The sequence below is a fragment of the Anser cygnoides genome, chromosome 8 (assembly GCF_040182565.1).
Source record: "Anser cygnoides isolate HZ-2024a breed goose chromosome 8, Taihu_goose_T2T_genome, whole genome shotgun sequence".
Classification (NCBI taxonomy): Eukaryota; Metazoa; Chordata; class Aves; order Anseriformes; family Anatidae; genus Anser; species Anser cygnoides.
In genome coordinates, this window is record NC_089880.1 from 28,023,132 (window position 1) to 28,044,028 (window position 20,897).

The following is a 20,897-nucleotide window of genomic DNA, read 5'->3' on the forward strand; positions in this document are numbered from 1 at the left end:
GGAGGAGAGAGCGAAGGAGGAGAAGCACCATCCTCGGTCACTGGGAGGTTTTGACCCAGTGTGAGCTTTTCCGTGGTGCCCCACAGTAGCTCAGGTAACTGTGAGCTGCAGGTGAAGGGTATTTGCCAGAAAGGAACTAATTCTCAGCCTGGGAATTGGTGGTGGTACCTGTGAAGATTTGCCTGGTGGTGAGGAATGTGTTGGGCATCAGCAGCATTTCAGGTGAGCTCCCCTGGCTCCGACGGGCACAGGACAGCTGCCTCGGGCTGCTGTGCTCCCGGCATGGGCAGCTTCTGGCCCTTTCTCTGGGATTCTGCAGGCCCCTTGGTTTTCCCCATGTACACCTGAGCTGCTTTAATTTCACACTTGCTGAAATGTCACTGCTTGGTCTACATCACTGTCAGGCATGTTAAGAATGTGATATTAGGATTTATGAGGCAGACCAATGATTGTAAGAAATGACAGTAGACTTGTTTCCAGTTTTTAATGCTTTCTTGTAAAACTGAAAATATAAAACCAGCCGAGCAAAAGATTTTTATATACATGAGGTCTGTGATTAAAAAAAAATCCTTTTAGTTAATAAAAAAAAAAAAAGAAGAAGAGAAAAGAATTGACCAATGAGTTAATTGAAAACTGGTTAAAGGGACCAACATTCTCAAACTGAAACATACTTTTCAGGAAAAAAAAATCTTTACAAGTTTATTATATAACTTACATTTACACTTTATGGAGAGAACTTACAAAACAAGCTGCTTGAAATGCTCCTCATTCCCTTAAAGCATGAATTTCAAAGTGCCACAGCAAAGGAACAGGTTCCAATATTATCTTATACAGACTATTCATGTATAAAATGGTTTGGTAAATGTGAGGTGTTTATTTAAATGAGCACATATAGGGATACAGACTAAATAAAAGTACTTGAGCAACACCTTTGTTATTACATACACAGTTATAGGTATAATAAAGGAAGGAAGGTCAGCACTGCTCTTAGGTATCTGTATAGATGGGAGGAATGTGATTCAAGCAGTGATCAAAGGCGCTGTTCTGGAAAAATCCGTTCTCGTCAGTTCCGTTGGACACCATGTCTTCAGACGCACACTGAGCTTCAGAGATTGCCTCATAGCCTGCAAGCGTGACAAGTTGTATGGACATGATTTAATAGCAGTACATATAAGGAAGGAAACATAGTTTGAGGCCTGGGATTATGCAGCACGGCACAGTGCTAATGACAAGACAATAGGATTTACCATCAAAGCCTTACCCAGGAGATACACAAACTAATCTCCACGGGCATTTGTGTCATAGTGTATGAGGCTCCCATTCATTTCTGCGGACGGCTACCCATTTGCAAGTGAAGTGCAAGTATCGGAGCATGACTCCCCTGGGACTTTACAGTTATTATCTGAATAGGATGTCTAAACAATGAATGGGCAAGGATCCTAGTAAGTGTGAGCTAAAAGTGATGTAGTCCTCTTGTTTTGTATGTTTTTCTTTTTAATAGCACTTACGAAAATGTTCCATGTGTCTCCCAGCTGCTCTTAGGCTTAAGGTCCTGGAAAAATTTGGATCCTACATTTGTTGTATCCCTCCATACTGCAGAGGCAAGGTCTGGACGAGCATGGGGAAGCGGTGTCTAGGTTGGGTCAGGCTCGCAGGACGAGTGAAAGGAGCTGTGCACCATTTTGTCCTCAGCCCACCAAAGCTCACCAGGCTGCTTGCTCCTCACCTGTCTGAGATGGCTTGTGCTTACCAGGCTACCAGAAAGCCACTGTGGTGGGGATTAGTTTCTCTGTCCTTCTCCTTTCACAGTGAAAACCCTCCACAGGTGTTGTAACCCACCCCGAGCTGAGCACCCCTGTGGTAAGGAACAGGTTTGCCTGTACCACCTGCTTTGGGTTGGGTCTTTAAGAAAGTGTCTGGATGAGCTTCGGCACAGGGTTCTGACCCCTGCGCCCAGCCCACAGAGCCCACCTAGCACAATTTCAATGATCATCAGCAGCATGAAGTCAGCTGAGACAACACACGGAGCAAGATCCTTCTTGTTAAGATCTCTCTTGTTAAGATCCTTCTTGTTAGGATCTCCCCCTCTAGAAAATGAGGCTGCTCCTTCTGTTCAGTGTTTCTCATCTCTTCAGCCTGCCTAATGCTGAACACGTGTGCGCCTAGGTGTGGCAGAACCTAACTGCTCCAGGCTTTTAGGTGAGGCCTCCGAGCTGGGTGGCACTGCTGGGAAAGGCAGTGTTGGAGGCCTGTCAGGTTGGTCCTCAGAACTTAATGACAGGTAGCTTACTATTGGGTCTGGTTTTATTATTAGAGACAAAATTCTCTACTTATTTTATAGTTCTGCATTTTCCTACGACGTACTCATTTACTGTTAGTTTACGGGTCAAATTCTGCTGTTTGCAGAATTCTGGCATGCAGCATATGGCCAAAGTCCCCGAAAGACAAAGTTAGCCTGTTTATCTGCCCTGTGCTGGGTGTCAGTCCAAGTGGAGCGACTGGTATTTTGATAAGCTTTGTGAGTGTTTACGCTATGCTAATTTCTATTTGATGAGCCTGTACACAGGGTGGATGCACAACCGCAGATGGACAAAACCCAAGATAAGCATACACCCCAGAAATCATTATTAGATTCCAGATAGAGTAAACTATCCAAAGTCCTGAACAGAAAATAAAAATTTATTGACTGTTAATGTGATTCATGGAACAGCTGTTTGCCAGTCACATTTGGCATTCCTGTGAGATGAGAACTCATTTAATATTAATGGTGCTATAAAAGCCTGAAAAAAATTAATACATAGCCTTGATGAATCTTGCCAACCTCAATGGTTCTTTTTGACACACAAAATTATGAGATAAGATTTATATATTTCACATATATATATATGTGTGTTTCAGCCTCTAAGTATTTGCATACCTCAATAACCACTCTAAAAACAAAAATATTACACAGAAACATTTCATAATAGTTTAGCCCCAGACAGAAAAATCAACTGTTGTTGAAGTTGGTGTCTTGCCATAGTATTATTCTTTGCTCCTACAATTTCTTTTGGAAAGTTTATTTAGTCTGTTCTTTAAATATTGCAGTCTGTCAATCTAAACTTGAAATTTGATGTTAACATGAAAAAAAAACTATGTTTTAGTAACATCAAACTTATGAATAACACAAAAGAATTCAAAGTTGAACTTGAAACTTCATCTTAAACTTTTCCCTTGTGCTAGTCACTGATGCATACACTTTCTAGTACGGAACACCAGACAAATGCATGCATGCTCTCTCTGAACAGAGTCTCCTTTAATACAAAACAAACAGGAAAGTCAACTCTAATTTTGTGGTCTGACTCAGACCCCATTTCAAAAAGCGTTTAAACATATGTTTTCAGTATCGTCCTTAGCTGAGATGCCCTCCTGAATTCAAACATGAAAAATTTTTGAAGATATGTAAGTAAAGATTGGGGTAAATGATACTATTTCATGGCCCTGACAATACTCACATTTTGTTTGATTTCAGTAATTCTGTCAACTCTTAATTGTGGTTTTAAAAGTAGAAAAAATGCTTTATAAAAATGAATGCCTACATATTGAAGTACTATAGTCTTCTAGCTATTGTAACTTATTGAAAATTTTACACTATGCAAATATGTAGCTGAACAGGGAAATACAACTTCAATGAATGTGCACAGCACACACAATGAGCAGCACAAATAAAAAGGAACTTCCAAACAAAATGGAACTAAGTAATATTTTTAGCCAAATTTCCCAAAGCAGTGTCTTTCCATTTTGTAAACATCAGTATTGTAAAGCAAAGCCATCCATTTATTCTTAGCTGGACATGAAGCTCCAGCTGCTATTTTCTTCAGAATTTTGCTATCTTCTCAACTACAGTCTGGTCATAAAAGCCTGCCTGAGCATATGTGAAGACTTCTACTATGAACACCCCACATAACGAATGTGAGAAATGTCTTGTTTGTCAGCTCTCCTGAAGCTGTGCGTTCCCTGTAATATCCAGCATAATGAAAGGAGAATTTGTCTGTCAAACCAATATTGGATTAAAGAAAAATTTACTTTCCTAGTGGGATTTTTATAGAGTCAGATGAATTGCAGTGACTTAGTTTCTAGTGCAAACATATTTTTCTAATAGTACTGACTTTAAAATATGTTCTCTTCCCCTCCTGCTAAAAATATATGGGTAATTCTTTATAGGCAGAAAAAAATTACCTGTTGAAGCTAAAGGTGCATTGAGTATGTGATAGCCATTCTGTCTCAGAGGATTGAAGCAATGGGATTCCCCTGTTAGCACATCGCTGGTGACAGACTGGTCCATTGTTCTGTAGCAGTCTCCGTAGTGGAAACAGTTTTGTATTGAGTGAAAGCTGCCTTGGTAACCTGAAAACAGATATTGCATACACATTTTAACACTGCTGCAATGGTATTAGCTCCATTTCTGTCACGGTATTTCATTACTATTGTGGGGTTTCTTCAGTTCCTCAGTTTTAACTATGGAAAAATGATCATGCTATTCTATAAGGCGCAATAATAGAAAAGCTACATCAGACTTAGTCCCACAAGGTGCTGTGGACTGTAATCCCCATCAAGCAAAAATCTTAAGGATGTGCTTTATTTCAAGCAATAGGACAGAATGGATGAATGAAGTCAACAGCCCACTTGTGTTCAAAGAGAAGTAGTAAGTACTTCACTGGATCAGGTCCAGGAAGCTCAGCCCCTAAGGGAACGCTTCTATAATGAATTACTTTTAATTTTAATACAATAATGCAATATTTAAATGAATAACACTGCTCTATTTGCAGCAGAGTGAAGTCTTTTCTCATCCAAGGTGCATTATGCACTGCTGGAGACAGCACTTTTTCTTCCAAATACCTTTAAGAATACCTTAAACCCCTCCTTTCTCAGACTGCTCTTATTTCAAGTGAAAACTCTTCAGTGAACACAGAGGGCCACGGTCTGCAAGTAGAACTGAACTAGAGGTGCAGGTCTGTCTCCAGGTGGCCATCAGATGAAGACTTAGGGCTCAGTTAGAGATTACTTGCTTCTTGCTTCTGCAAAGTGCCAAGATAAATCTGCAGGGTCTCTGGCTGCTTCAGTCATTCTGCGTTTGGGGCATGTGACTTTTGTACCCTGAATTTTCATCTCCTGCTTTTATATATTTTTATATGTATTTCTAGTGGCTCAGTAGTTTTGTTTTTGCTTGCAGACATTGTGAATGAATTGCACACAACAAAGAAGATATTTAGTAGTAAAGGACAAATTAATTGCTGAGGAAGGAATTTTACAACTTGCAAGTTTGTGCCAACATCTTAAAAGATGATGTTATTTGCTCCCATAAGGATGACCTCAAAGCATGCCACAACATTTATACCAAACATGGTCTGATTTAATTCTCCTCGTTCCTCCTGCCCCAGTAGCCTCTTCCTGACTCCAGATGCGATGCACACTAATCGCACATTGAGATTAACTCTCTCTTTTCCTATCTTCTCCTGAAGTCCCTTCTGAAATTATTATCCTTCCCTTATAGGTGACTAAAGTCAACCAAGTCAGGCTTAAAGTCTAGAATATGCCATCAGGATTTTTCCCAAATTGCCACAAAAACCAAGGACTGTTATCTTTCTTCCCCAGTCTTCTTCAGTTAGACTGAAACGCTTCCTGAAGAACAACTGCAAAAGCTTCAGGCAGTTCAGTCAGAGCCACAGCCAGCTCTGCAGCTGACAGGAGTCAGCACTGCTCCACTCACCAGCACAAGACCAGGTTTGCCGGGCCAGTTGTGCAGCTATTTAGTTTGCTTAGAAATGTAATAATGCCTGTCCCTGTCACCAGGGTGCCTAGGTACTGTACGGAGTGGAATTTGTCCCCTACAAATCATGCAGTGTATAAATTGTTGTTTTTTTTTTCCTGTTAGGAAAGATCTCCTCCCTTTTTCTACCTTTTCCTTTTACTACCAAAGTTTGATCAAGTAGATAACATCAGGCAGAGTTCAGGGCCTGTCTGAATTCTGGTCATGTTTTTCTATGACAGTAATAAATAAGGCTAAGTGAGGCAATTCTTTAGTAGAAATGCAATGAACTCATCCAGTGGTGAAAGATTTGCTCTGAAGTTTCACAGTTTAATATGTGTTTTGGCAGTATGTGCGAGGATTAGATGATTCATTTCTTGAAAACCTGTGATCCTCCACCACAAAAAAAAAATAAAAAAATTGTTGATATCCATGATTGGTGAAGTACTAATGGATGACTATATTAGATAAAGACACTAAGCACACTGTACTGAAGCAGTCCGTTTTTGCTGCTATGCAGAAGGTGGCCCAGAAATTTGGAAAGCAGAGTATTAAATGATGCATGTCTTTCCTCAGAGTAAATAGTCAGCCACCTCTATTTACTGACTGGAGAGTCTGGCTCAGAAAAGCAAGAAGCTCTTAGGAGACGTAGCAAAGCCATCTTCTGATGTGGTTTTAGGTACAGCGCTTTATTGATTGGCTTTTGATAATTACCCTGACTTTTCTGTTTACAAAACATGAACTCCTTGCTGTAAGCCTTCTAAAAACATATCCTTGTGCGATGAGCAGTGAAAAAAATGAGACACTTGGCTTCAGATGAGGTATAGCTGGTTGCAGAGAGCACTTATATGCATTGCTAGAGGGGAAAAAAAAAAAGACCCTTTTCCAGAATGTCTGCTATACACATCACTTCTGGGGAAGGCATGATGTGTATTTTCTCTGTCTCTGTAATTGCTGCCCTTTCGTCATGCTTCCTAGCTTGTCTTTGTTAAATCAATTAAAACGTTTATGATCTGCAGTGCTGGCACAGTGGCTTAGAATATCCAAGAACAGCCAAGCATGACAGAACTGGATTGAAACTAGGTGGTTCCAGGATTTGCTCAAGACCTATAGGTAAAGGTTTCTTTCTATTTAAAATTACACTCTCTAGCTGCTCAGGAAAAAATGTTTGAGGCAGTTGTCTGCCTCCGAATCAGAAGTCTGGGGAAGACCTGCCATAAGCAATCAAATTCTCTTTTCGATTGCAGTGTCTATCCATCAGCATCACTGAGTGATAATCTGAAAAGGCAGTGCAAAAAGTATTACTAGAACTGTCCAGTGAAGAGGCACGATGTAGGAAAATATTACTGTTATTATACTGTTGTATGTGCTCAAATTCCTGAAAAGTGCTTCCCAAAGAAAATATTGAGAAATGTACCATTCTTGCCCTAATGTGCCTGCAGATGTGATAACGGCAGCAAACTAGAGGAAAAGGACAGCTTTAGGAAGGGAAAGGTTGCAGAAAGAATATTGGTCAAGTAAAGCACACCATGACTCTTAAAAATGCGACTTCTAACCCTTTGGACCTCAGCAATATAATAAAAGTTTACTTCCTTTTTCATCAGCTTCATAGAAATGATAAATCAGTAGGACCCTATAAAGAACGGGGTGGAGGCTTTACGGAAGGCATTCCATGCGTGCATCAGAAAAGGAGTGATGGCTACCAGAAGAGTGGTCTGTCTGAAACTGTCCCTGCACTTAAACTGGGGATGAAACAACACTTGGGTAGGAAGACTTGTGCTTGCAGAATTAAAAGCTTTATTTGAATATGTAACTAGTTGAATGTCAATCCTGAAAGGTGGAAATCAGTCTTGGAATGACTGAAGCTGGCGTATCTCCAGGCTGTATGATAGCAGGAGCAGTGAGTTGCTATGTCAGTAAGATTTTCTTCATGACTTTTTCTATACTTCCTATTCTCCTGCCCGCTGTTTCAGCAGCACAGTTGGAGAGTTTCTTTTGGTATGAGGCTGATTGGCTTTTGCTGATGGCCCTCCACAGCCTGGCATGACTCAAGAGGCCAGTTAGTCTGCTTCAGAGGATCTGAGCCTCCGGCAACTTTTACACTAATAAAAAGGGAAAATTGCCAGCTTGTTGAAATGCTAAGTGTTCCTGAAAACCAAAGTCATTAGACAAGATGGAAAGGCCATGTGAGTTAAAGCAACCACAGGGACTTTTGTAACAACTGGTACCCTTGCCAGATAAGATTTCATTCATGTTACACAACCACAGGAAGTGAAATTGATGCTTGCAGACAATACAGTGGTTGATTTACATATGCAATACAAGATAGACCTTACTGTTTTTAAAATGTGCAGTATTAAGGAGAGGTTCATTCCATTTCATTATACAATCATAGAATCATTTGATTTGGAAAGGACCTTTACGATCATCAAGTTCAACCACCACCATTCCTACCGAGTCCCATCACAAGTGCCATGTCCACACCTCTCTTCAATACCTCTGGGGATGGGGATTCCACCACGTCCCAGGGCAGCCTGTTCCAATGCTTAACCACCCTCCTCTTAAAGAAATTCTTTCTAATATCCAATCTAAACCTCCCATGGCACAACCTAAGACTATTTTGTCATGTCTCATCACTTATCACCTGAGAGAAGAGACCGACACCCTCCTCAACCCAAACCACTCTATGATCCTATGATTCTCACTGCAACCTCCTTTCAGGTAGCTGTAGAGAGCGATGAGGTCTCCCCTCGGCCTCTTTTTCTCCAGACTAAACAGCCCCAGTTCCCTCAGTGGCTTCTTGTAAGTCCTGTTTTCCTGTCCCAATTCAGTTATGGTTCCTTTAGGTTTTCTGAAATGCTTTGCTTCTACCTGACTTCTCCCCCACCACCTACCTCAGAAAATATTAGGAGCTAAGATATGATTAAAGTCCCATAACTAATGGTTCAATTAGCAACTACATACGGTTGATTAGTGAAAAAGAAACATGGAATATTTTTTACAAGTTCTTCAAAGTCTCCTCAGTGGCTAAAATATGAAGTAGGCAGGGAGGCTTGTCTGGTGCAAACATCACTGCTCCTTCTGGGAGAGCAAAAGTGTAGCACCAATTTGGCAACAAGTGCTTCACCAATATTTTTTTTTCCACGTGCATTTCAGATTTTCCTTCAGTTTGTTTGATTTAAACCAAATTTTCTGAGGTTAATTTTCAAGTGAAGAATTTACTAAATGTCCTGTCAGTTTAAATGATCACTATTAAATGTTTTATGTACAGTAGATGTAGAAATATAACAGTTAATAAAGGAATAAACTGAGTTCCAAGCATAACATTTAGCTAAAATTTTGCTTTGAAATAATTTGTGGCAGAAAAGCTGCAGTTAGCCACTTCACACAGTGCACTGGCTGCCTCTGTTTCTCTAAGGCACAACCTAGAAAACTTGAAGGAGCTTTAAAATGAATGATGTCATGAGCAAATAATTGGAATATGTCTATTAAATGCCATCTTGTTATGTCATGGCATTTACATGTATGTACAAATAAATCTAAGCTCTTCAAATTTCATAAAATTTCTGAGGAGAAAGCACGTCAGGTATAAATAACTACAGGATTCTATCGCCTGCCAAATTCTTCCAGCATATAATAATTTCCATGTGATCTTACTACTACCAGCTTTAAACATATAAATAATGTCAGCTTATTATTCTTTCGTTATCAATATTTCTGCTACCAGCTTGGTGAAGCTTGATGCCTTGAAAAAACCTGCAGATCCACAATATTTATATGCTTCTATACAGGTGCCTAGTTCCACAGTTAAACTTATAGAGTACTCCTTTTTCAGTAAAAATTCAGAACTACAAAATTACTACAGATTCCATTAGAAAAACATGCTATTAATGAACTGAAAGTCAAAAAAGACTTATAGCAAGTATAGCTAAGTACAGGTTACAGATCAATTGATTTCAAAGGCTGCTAATCAAAACTGATTTTTGAATGACCATTTCCATAATGAATTTATAATAATACTTCAACATTTGGCCAAAGTGGAAAATTATTGCTTTTTCAAAACCACACGACATAACACTTAGAAAGCAACAATTCATTCAAAAGGAAATGTGGTTTTCTTAAGGAATAAAGTCAATTTATTTAAGTGGTTCAAAACTTGTTCTGTCTATGCATTTGTTTCTGCCATAGTAATGAGCTGCTAAACTTTCCTCTTGTGGTTTGTAGTTATTTAGCTCATTATAGTAACATAATCATATATCATTATATGCTATCATAAATCTGCCACTTTTCCCTCACAGAGTTAATCTTTTTAAACTGAGTAATCTGTTGAGCATCAGGTTGAGTTAGTTTTTCCTTTGGCACAAATCATTTAATATAATCTGCTTTAACTTTTCAGACTAAGGCAGTCCAACCAAAGATCAAAAATAGTCCTCAGAGATTGAAGGGCAGAAGGAACTGCTGGGATACGGAACCCCATTACAGCTGTGAATTGCTTATTGGCTTTGTGTTAAAATCCTGCGTTTCAGACCTAGCCTTTGAATTTATTCAGAGAAAGCAAACCTATTTTACGCACTGGTAAATTGATCACATGTGATACTTCGCCAGCCAAAAATGACCTTATACAAATGACAGTACAGCTGTGAAGTGAGTTTCAAAAAACTGGTTATCTGCCTGTATAAACTTATATGCTTGGTTATACTTGCGACCAGACAGATGTCTTGCACACTTCTTTATTGTGAATATTCACCACGCTTAAGCAGCATACCATCTGGATTATATGACATATTTCTTAAGTATGCAGGCTCCTGTTACTGGAAGAATCTGTGATAATAATATCACTTGCTAATTTGTACCTCAAAAAAATGTAGAAACATTAATTAGTTCCCCCAGCAGAACTGTGGAATAGGAAAATAAGTTCCCCACTATAAAGGCTAGGTAACTCAGAACAACAAAAAAATGTTTTACCTTAAGCAGTAGGGTAGCTGCTTAGCTGTTCCCATTCCTGTCCTCAAAACATGCTGACACTCTATAGTTATGCAAAGAGCCTTTGCAGATTATTATATCATACATAAGCCAAACTGCCAAATATTAAATAGCAAAATCATTTTTCTTTGTCTAAGTTCATGTCTAGTACAGCACCACCAATGGACAGAGCAGGGCATTGCCAAGTGTGCTTCACCCCATCTATTTTAGCAAGCAAACTAAAATGACTCTTGCTTTGCCAGGGTCACTCTCTCCAATCTGGCTGAAGGCTGGCTGATCAGTCAGGTGAAGTGCACAGCCAGTTGTGCTGGGAGAGCAATCCTTACTGACAATCAAGGAGTGAGACAGGGCTAAATAGTTCACTTGATCATTAAATCACTGAGTTATTTGGGGGCATAACACATTCTTGTGAGGAGACCTTTTTGAAGTCGTGTTCTAAAAAAAAAAAGAATAAATGCAATGGATCAGCTGTTGTGATAGCTTTCCCTAGTATGATATGATATCACAGTATGAAGCGGTCTGAAAATGTTACTCTGTGTGGAACAAAACATCTTAAAATAGGAGTTCTCATTGAAATGCTGTCGGTCCCTTAAAACAATATTGGCAGAAAATGCAAAAACTAAAATCAATTCTTTTTCCCCAACTACAAATCAGGAAAGCTTAACAACTTTTAAAATTAAATAAATAAATAAATAAATAAATAAATAAATAGATAGATAGATAGAAAGGAAGAGTTACCTTGAGATCCCTGCTGTACAGACTGGTTTTGAAATTGAGCGTATGGTTTATTTGGTATTCCAGAAAACTGCTGCCCATTCGGTGACTGGCTATGCGATGACGGAGAGCCGTGCTTCTGCAATAGGGAAGGTGGAACTAATGCTTTCAGGGGGCTGACAAGCGGAGAGATTATGTTGGGAGCAAGCCTAGAAAAAGAAAATTCAGAAAAACTTCACATATCACATCACAATATGGGAAAATGAAATACTTAAAAGGCCTTATTTCCATGATGGCAAAACTATGGAAACATTTATTTTGCAGATATAAATTATGTTGTTAAAAAAAAAAAAAAAAAAGCATGGTAATGCAGTGCTGCTTTCAGGTCTTCATTAGCAGGGAAGGCAGTTAGAAAATGATTTATGTTCCTTTACGCTGACTTCCTGTGCTAATCGTAATGACAGAATCAAAATGACATCACTCCTCAGAAAGCAACTTAGACACGGGTCAGTTTTAATTTAAAATTGTGTAAGCTGAGAAACATGTCCAGAAACAGGAGTGGGGAACATACTTAGAATGAGTGAATGCAAGTAAATTGTTCGAGTGCCTTAGTCGTTGTAGCAGGGTAAAGCTTTACACCCAGGTTTCAGCCAAGACAAAGAAAAGCATTAGTTTTCAGTCGTTCCTCATACGGTATTTTTCAGACTTCACTGCAAGAAATACAAATTGAGCTGCAACAGATGGCACTGTCCTTTCAAAGAAAAGGCCTGAGTAAGGGTTTGCTTCTGGCGGCACTGCTCAGTGGACGGCAGGGAGGGGTTGGTTCCTGCCGGATGGAAAATTCTCCTCAGACATCTGGGACTTGGGCCAGCCCAGGAGCGTGGGGCAGTCCCGCTCAGGGGACAGGCCTGACCCAGCATTCCCAAAGCAAGCCGGAGCAGCTGAGGAAGAGCCCCACTAACCCACTTCCACGAAGGCCCTGGTCACACCGCCACCACTGGTGGAGTCACAGCCGTGCTTTTTCCTGGCCGCGGCTTGCCCATCCCACCAAGGCCAGGTATGGCAGCGGCCCCAGAAGGACTAAGCCTTTGCCAGAGGAGTCTTTTGGCCACAGGGCTGAATGGAACAGGCATTCACCATATACCCTCTGCTGTCTCTGGAGCTTTAGCTAAACAAGGGAAACGTCTCTTGGAGCAGCACTGGACCCTTCAGACCCCAGAGAAACTACCTGGGAGCCACGCTGCTGAAACTTCATAGCTGCAGGGCCTGAGGTGGAGAAGTAAAAACGCCACAGCAGGTTATAATCTATGCCACCTAGCTGGAAAAAATATGGAGCACACACCATTACAGGAGTACAAAGAATCAAGTAAGATCACTAATCAAACCTAACACCGGTGACTTCCTCTAGCAGCGTACAAGCCGTTCAGGCAGCACACGCCATGCTTTGGCCAGCAGTTTCACACCAGTTTGCACGACTGCTGCTGGAGCAGCTGGAACTAAAACTTGTGCAGCGAGGCTATGCTGGACACAGGGCTAAGCACTACCTGGGAGTGTTCAGGAGGTAAATACAGATGAACTGTGAATTAATTGTGACAACGGCATAATCAAATGTAACGTGAGAAGCAAGGGAATGCTGCCAAAAGCTGTCACAGTGACACAGCGTCACAGTGACGCTCTATTAAGAGGGGCTTAAATAAATCAACCAGTCAAAGCCAATCCTATCATGAAATAACTCCTTCACCCCAAAGAAGAAAAATAAGGCATATAATGCGGACCAAAGACAGCCCAAATATCTCAAACTAAACTGAAGAAATAAACAAGCATTGTTAAATGGGTTAAGGCAAGGGTATTTTCAAACCTTTCAATATTTAAGAACTGGAAAATAAACTTTTTGTGAAAAAGGGAGCCCCCCGTTAGCAAAGGCCAGCAGTGCATAAAGAGGACTAAAGCAGAATTCGAAAACTCAACATAGAAAAAAAAAAAGTGTTAGGCTGGAGGTTTTGTTTGTTTGTTTGTAAGTGAATATTAAAAAGAACTCAGAAAAAAAATATAAAATAAAACAAGCTGGGATGGTCCTTACCCAACCAGTGGGTAAAGGCCTGGGGCTATGGGCATGGTAAAAGAGGGGCGCAGAGCTGTGTTGGTGGGGGAATGGGGGGCTGCTGTGCCCTCTTCAGGTCAGAGACAGAAAATGCTTTTCAGAGACTGCAAACGGCTGAGGAGCAGATGCTCGGGGGAAAATACCGAGTTTATTTGCTAAGCAGCAGCTAAACGCAAAGGTCAGCTCCCATGCGGCTGTAGCTGTTCCTCAAACGCCTCGGTGGAGAAGGCGTTTAACAAAACTGATCTGTCCTGCTGCCCAGCTACACGTCGTGTCCTCTGCAAATTCTCTCCAATGTGTGTCTGTGGTGGGTGCTGCATGAAGATGGGGCTGCCGTTATCTGCTGGGACCTGCAGGAAAGCCGTGGTACAGCCTCGGCCAGGGCTGCCGGGAGTGCTGGCAAAGCACAAGCACAAATTACAGAACGGTCCCCACCCCGTTCAAACGGCACATGGAGACACTGTCCTCGACACGCCAGAAATGCTATTAGAAGCCTGGAAATGCTTCTATCTGAAAAGAGATTAAAAAGATTGCAGTTGTTTTCTTTGGAAGGGTAATAGCTAAAAGAGATCATGATAGTGACATTTATATGGGTAATGACCACACACACATTTTAAAGAGAAACAAAAGATGTACTGAAAACTCCGAGGCCAGAAACCAGCCAAAAACCACGCTGAATGAGGAGGAAAATGCTCCTGGTGAGCACGTACTCTGCAACTGCCCGTGTTGGGTTTCCCGTGCCTGCTCTCATAACGCCTTGTGCTGGCTGCTGGGGGATGCGACCCCCGTACGGGCCGGCCCCGTTCTGCCTTGAATGCTGTTTGGCTGGTGGAGTAATTGCACCTTCACATTCTGTGCAGGCATGGTGCACAGCTAACAAAAGTGGTAAATTGAAGTTGTCTGCCTGGGGGATTGCTGAAAATCCCGGCTTCCACTTAACTCTTCCCAAAGTCTAGTTAGATCAACCCTGTGAGAGGAACTTGTCACTACTGTTAGAGCAGTGCTTGTCCCCACTCTCACTCTCTTTCCTATTCTATTTTTGCCTGTGCGTGAGCTCAGCAGTTGTGTTAGGGCTCGTGCCTTGAAAACTTTGGGGTGGCTGGTTGAGAGAGGCGAGAGGGGCACCAGCAGCCACCGGGGAGGCAGCAGGGGCTCGGCGGTGCGCGGGGCCCTGCTCCAGCCGGGTGAGCTGGGCTGCCAGCTCCCCGCTTCCACTCGGCACCGCTGTCACGGTGCTGGAGCTCAGCAAACATAGCTGTCTGCAGGCAGCCAGTATCCTAGGAACTTGCAGCGCAGCAACTTGAGCCGAAACCCCGAGCGCGCCGTGTAACACGACGAGCTCTGCCTCCTCTATGTGAAGAGTTCCCAGCGGTTTGCGCAGGTAACTATAAAATCTGCTCTGCTCAGGCTCTCCCAAGCAGGGAATTTCACGTTTCCCATATGTTGGGGCACAGTTTGTAGCTAGGAAAGAGCTACGCTCAGCAGAAAAATCAGGCTGTATTAGCACAAGTGGCCATCATGGGGATTGTCTCCTTAAAATAGTCATCACAATGCCTACAGCTCAGGCTGGCCCCGAAAATACGATTGTGCGTGTGTGCGTGCACGTGTGCTCTGGCACTCCCAAGGAGAGTTCTTCATCAAGTAACCGTCCCATTGCCAGTGCCCTGTTTTTAATTCTGTCCTGAATATTTGCCTGCTGCTTAGGTTGCTGTGACACTCAGGTTGTTAAAGGATAGGGGGAATCATTCCTGATACACATTAAATATATAATGCATTAGCAGCAGAAAAGAGCTTAAAAGGAGCTGCCTTCTGTATGGAAGAAGAAATGGCAAACTACTTAAAGCTGAAACTCAGCTGGATACATTAAAAATTCCCAGGCAGTAGCACAGGCATATGTTTCAATAACTAATAGCCTGTACATTTCCTGTTAATACTGTACTACAACCACAATTTGCTTTGGTTTGGATATTAGTAACAAATATATGCCATATATTTTATTTTAATTGTAACTTGCATAATTCAGTAAGTTTGCAGGTCCTTTTGGGGCCTTTTAACATATATCTGTGCCTACATATAGAACACAAATATAAATATATATTTGTATATATATAAATATCCCTACCTCTCACATACATGCAGAAAAATCCTTCTTTAATTCATTAAATTTGAGGGCTCCTGACTATTCCGAATCGTTCTGTTCAAGAGAATACATCTTTTTCCTATCTCCCTGATGTTGTTGACAAAGCTAAGGATGAACAGTTCTTACAGATTGCTTGCACTGCTGATACAGTGTACCCTGTCTTATTAGGATGCCTGATGATGTTTTCATTATCTCAAATAACAAATTAACACACTGCAAAGCTTTTATTACTCCATTATCAGAAACCATATGTCCCTTATGTGAAGAAAAAAGAAAAAAAAAAGAAAAAAACCCACTTTGTTGAATGTAATACATGGAGCAGGTAGGAAAGCTTTTTCACCTGAAGACTTACAGTGGTGCAGTGGAGGAGCCGGCCTCCTCTCCACCCTGCCCAAGATAAAGGAGCAACAGGGCATTCACCACAGGGAGAGGCAGGTCAGTTTAAAACAAAAGGAACATTTTGCTCACACAGCATGCCTTGGCCTGTGGCATTCATAGCCACAGGAAGTCACAGACTCAAACAGTCTAGCTATTTTTTTTTAAAATGGACTGAATAATTTAATGGCCAAAACCAACATTTCCATGCTAGACAAGGGGTAATCAAATCTTGTGCTTCAGGATGTAAACTGATCGCCCAAAAAGTCGGAGAGGAATTCTCACTCTTCACTCATCACACAACTTCATATGATTGACCAGGTATTGTGGGTTTTTTCAAATTCCCTTTGAAGCACCATGTGTAGGATGGCGCTGAAGACATAATACTAGTCTTGAGGGACTTATGATTTCAGGTGGAATTGCAAAGCTAATGCGCTCTTCTCCTGAGGATGCATCACTAAGCAATTAAGTAAAAGGACTAATCAGAAAAATCGTGGTTTTGTAATTCTGTCATCCACACAACTGACAGAACACTATTGGAAGAACTGATCCTAAGTGGATAACATACTTTGATACTATGATACTGCACGCATTTCTGCACCTTGCTAAACACAGTTGTAAAATACCTGGTTCATGGCCCTTCCTCAGGTAAGCTCTTGAAGTCAGATGGGATACTACCCATGAAGAGCCACTACACCACGTGTTGGACACAGACAATGAGCCAGTTCCTCCCCTGTACTGCAAAGCCACTCATACCAGTAGAAACTCACAGAAATCTGGATCTTAACAGAAGGATTTTTTTAAATTAAAAGTCCAGCCACAAAAGATACTACTCTGTCTTCTCTCATTTTATAAAGTGCATACCTTTAAGAATCTCAAACTGAAATCCCAGACTTTTATGTAATTTTTCTTGTGATTGTGTTTTCACGTTACATATTTTTGATTGTAAAAGTTAAGATTAAATTATAAGAAAGACATATGTGAAGAAACTATCCAGGAATGCCATGAGTTAGCAATGATCTCCACAAGATCTCAATCTCGCCTAAGAGGCTACAAGTGCCGTTATCTTACTTTAGAATCATTTATCCTGCTTCCTGGGTTGGTTTCCACAAGTACGTGGTGGTGCATAAGAATTTGTGCATTTTCACAATTCACACCAGATGTTTTGTTTCAATATTCTTGTAAAATACAGAACCAAAAATAAATACATATTGACACTGATTTTTCTGTCAAGATGGTAATGTACGGTTTCCATATTCATCTATACTACTTGGTTGGAGTTAGAAATAGTTTTATACTTTGTTTTAGCCACTCTGTTCAATAGCTGTTCCTGGACAAATTAACAGAGTAACAAATTGTAAAGCCAGATTTAGAGAAGTTTTAAGAGGAGTTTTTTCATCATCTAGTTAATCATGTCTTGACTGCCAAAAACCACACACAGTACACTTATATGGCAAATATTTAAATTGAAAATTGAAAAATAATGAAAATAAATTCAAATTAAGATTCTTCAATAATAATTGAGAATGAAACCTAACCACAAAAGAGAAATATCTAAGATAGGGATGTTTCCAATATGAAAACTGTCATTTCTTTTTTTTTTCTTTTTTCCTTTTTATGATGTGATGGCTTGATTGGCAGATTCCTAAGCTAGATGAAGAACCTCAACCCATGTCCCATTGAGTTCAGTGGAAACAGGACCAAATCCAGACTGAAAAACATCTGTCCTTTATCTCAAGTAAGTTTTTATATATTTTGGGTTTTAAGACTATACCGTAATACAGTTCTCATGTATACCATATTGACACATAACACAATTTAGACTTTGAGAATTATTTTTAACTCACGTTACTATTAAGAAAAGTATATAATAAGCACCAATGTGAGAAGCACAAAGCGAAGAAGCACCATGATTTAGCGTGACTTGTACAGCATTGCAGTTAGTTGCAAAACCTGAGGTGTTTCCATGAAACCAGGTTGTACCATAAAATCCAGCACGCCAACCCTTTCATTCATAAATTCACTCCCCCTAGCCTCACAGTTACTTATATTATGAGAAAGTCCAATGAAGTTCCAGGACCAGGAGATTATTTTTTTTTTAATGAAAAAAAAAAAAGTTAACACTGATTTTCATCTCTTCCCATAATATTAAAAATGATGTGTAAAGCTCTGCTAATCTGGTCTCTGGATAGCGCCCAATCTGTTGCCACGTGTTTCTGTTCTGGGTCTTGCCCTACGGGAATTTCTGTCAGCACATGCTCAGGAAACAGTTATACTGTTCCCTTTTTTTTTCTCTATTTTTTTTAAAGACAGACTCTATCTGAAGTTTGGTGAACCTTTGCACTAATCACTGCCAGGTGCCTCTGGCTAGGTTTCTGGAATGCAAGGAATCTTTTCTTTCTCTCTTTCTTTCTTCCTTTCTTCTCTTCCCCCCTTCTCCCTGATATATTATAAATCGTTCATCGAAGAGCACCTTGCTGGGCATCATTGCATTTTATTATCCTTTTCTATAAACAGCAAGCAAACAAGTTATTGGGCTGTTTGATACTCAGTCTCTGCTCTGTGACTGCAAGATATGACACCGTATTTTTAGTTTTGTTTGCTTGCTCTGGTTGTGGCTGGCTTGAGAGGTGCCTGCTGGTCAGAGCCTTGGACTATTCCTGGCTCTGCTAGTAGTGCAGCGTGTGAAATACCTCCATGTGTAGCACCTTTAAAGCAGGACTAAGGAAATGTCAGCCTCTTCCTAGCTTCTAGGTAAGTACAAACTACTCTTTTTAATTCAGAATACTGCTTTGGATTGCTTTAATCCAGTGCTGCATCTTCACTGAGCAGTGCCAACAAGTGAGTGTACAAGCGCACTCAGAGGGGTTTCATAAGCATCATGGAGAACACTATCCAAAGAAGCTTTTAATATGACTTGAGAGTCTTAGGTCATTTAATTGCTTTAGAATAGTAATACCAATCAACAGTGATATGCAAACAGCTTCTGGATGAAAATTACACAGGAGCCAGAGGAGTCCTCTCTTGGTACACTCAAAGGCCTTCTGCAGGGACCTTCTCTTCAGCTACAGTTACTGAAACACTTGCAATCCGTTCTAACAAATACATACAAGTCTCATAGTTGGGCATAAAACATAACTCACTATTTTGTAACTCATTTCATTACCTACACAAAAGGACTCACATATACATAAACATAGGCTTTTCTATGTTAAAGTAATATCTTTACAATTGTTCTTACTTGATATGCAATTTCTGCAGAGCAGTTAGATCTTGGTGATCGTTATTGGAACTATGCCAAACTAAAATACATTTTATTTTTAAGGGTTCATTCAATAATTTTCCTTGAAAAGAAACTGATGAATCACGACAGTGGAAGGCACTATAACAGAAACTTGAAATCTTATTCTTTCTAACAATCTAGCAGGAAAATGTTACCAAAGTAAACGTAAAAAAATAAAAAAAATCATTTTTAATGTGCTCAAAGAAATATCAAAACAGATTTAGATAAAGAACACTGCCTTAGGTTCAAGTGATTGCCAGGAAGCCAATTACTAAGACATGCAATCAAACACAGATACTGTCTACACTATATTATCTGACATGTACTGCACGCTTGACTGATCTGTCTTATTTTAGTCATTTAAGGTCATTATTCTCTGGCAAGTGTGCAGCAAGATGCTTCCAGGTGTAGGTAGATTCTTCACAGGTAGCTGACACCTGCTTTTCCTCAAGTTTACAGCCAAAAAGGCACTACACCAAATAGGGGGAGATGTTAAGATAACGTAACAAGTTGTTGTATCATGACAAATTATTGTGCTTGGTGTATATAGCTTACATCTAACTGCAGAAGTTCTGCTTAGACAACAAAACAAAATGAAAAGGGAACTAAGAAAAAAAAAAACAGCTTTACATATGTTAAGCACACAATTTACCTACAGATAAAACCAGTAATGGCTAAGATCATTTACATAATGCAGAAGAGCTGTGGTTGAATCCATTTTAAATGCTTCCTGATTTACTCTGATCAACTCTTTTAAACTCCCTCCTTCTCCTGTGCCTGTCTCTTACTCTAAGCTAGTTTTGCTTACAGTGTCTCTTCTGGGCAGTCACCAAGTTGGGGTCTTATCAATGTTTATGAATGCCTGAAGGGAGGGTGCAACAAGATGGAGCCAGGCTCTCCTCAGTGGTGCCCAGTGCCAGCACAAGGGGAAATGGGCACAAACTGGAACCCAAGAGGTTCTCTCTGACCATCAGGCAGCTCTTCTGTGCTGTGTGGGTGACAGAGCCAGAAGAACTCCTCTTTGAAGATCTTCCAAAAGCTGCCTGGACGTGGGCCTGGGCCCCCTGCTCTGGGTGGCCTTGCTTAAGCAGAGGTTGGACCAGAGGACCCAGAGGTCCCTTCTGACCTCAGCCACTCTGTGACTCTGTGATCATAGCGCTCCCTTTTTTAGGCTCTCTAATGAATGGCAATCCAGCTCTATTAGAAACATAAATGAAGTACATGTCCACCTATTTCTGCTGATGGCCAAACAATATTTTACCCCAATGATCAAACACTAAGTTATTCTTAACTGTGTATCATTGAAGTAAGCCTAAACTAATGCTAATTTTGCTTTATGGGGGAAAAAAACTGTATAAGCCTATCTGGACATGATTATAAATTAATTCTGATCACATTTTCTACAATGAGATAAATGACTTGGGATTTGCAACCAGATGCTTTTAATTACTGATTTTCTTTGTTACATGAACCTCAGCTCCGCACCTGTACATTGTTCTTTCTTTGTACAGAT

The 20,897-nt window shown here is 40.5% G+C and overlaps 1 protein-coding gene across 6 annotated transcripts in view; it reads right to left on the minus strand.

The window, feature by feature from the left end:
• Positions 1-459: 459 nt before the first annotated feature.
• The window catches only part of GLIS1 (GLIS family zinc finger 1), a 191,855-nt gene continuing 171,417 nt past the window's right edge, over positions 460-20,897 (minus strand). For all 6 annotated transcript variants that reach the window (XM_013176272.3, XM_013176273.3, XM_013176271.3 and 3 more), the window contains 3 exons: positions 11,510-11,694; positions 4,219-4,386; positions 460-1,124 (listed from right to left, as the gene is read on the minus strand). In XM_013176272.3, coding sequence (XP_013031726.2) covers positions 988-1,124; positions 4,219-4,386; positions 11,510-11,694 — 490 coding nt within the window. In that variant the 3' untranslated portion in view covers positions 460-987. The remainder of the gene's footprint in view (positions 1,125-4,218; positions 4,387-11,509; positions 11,695-20,897) is intronic.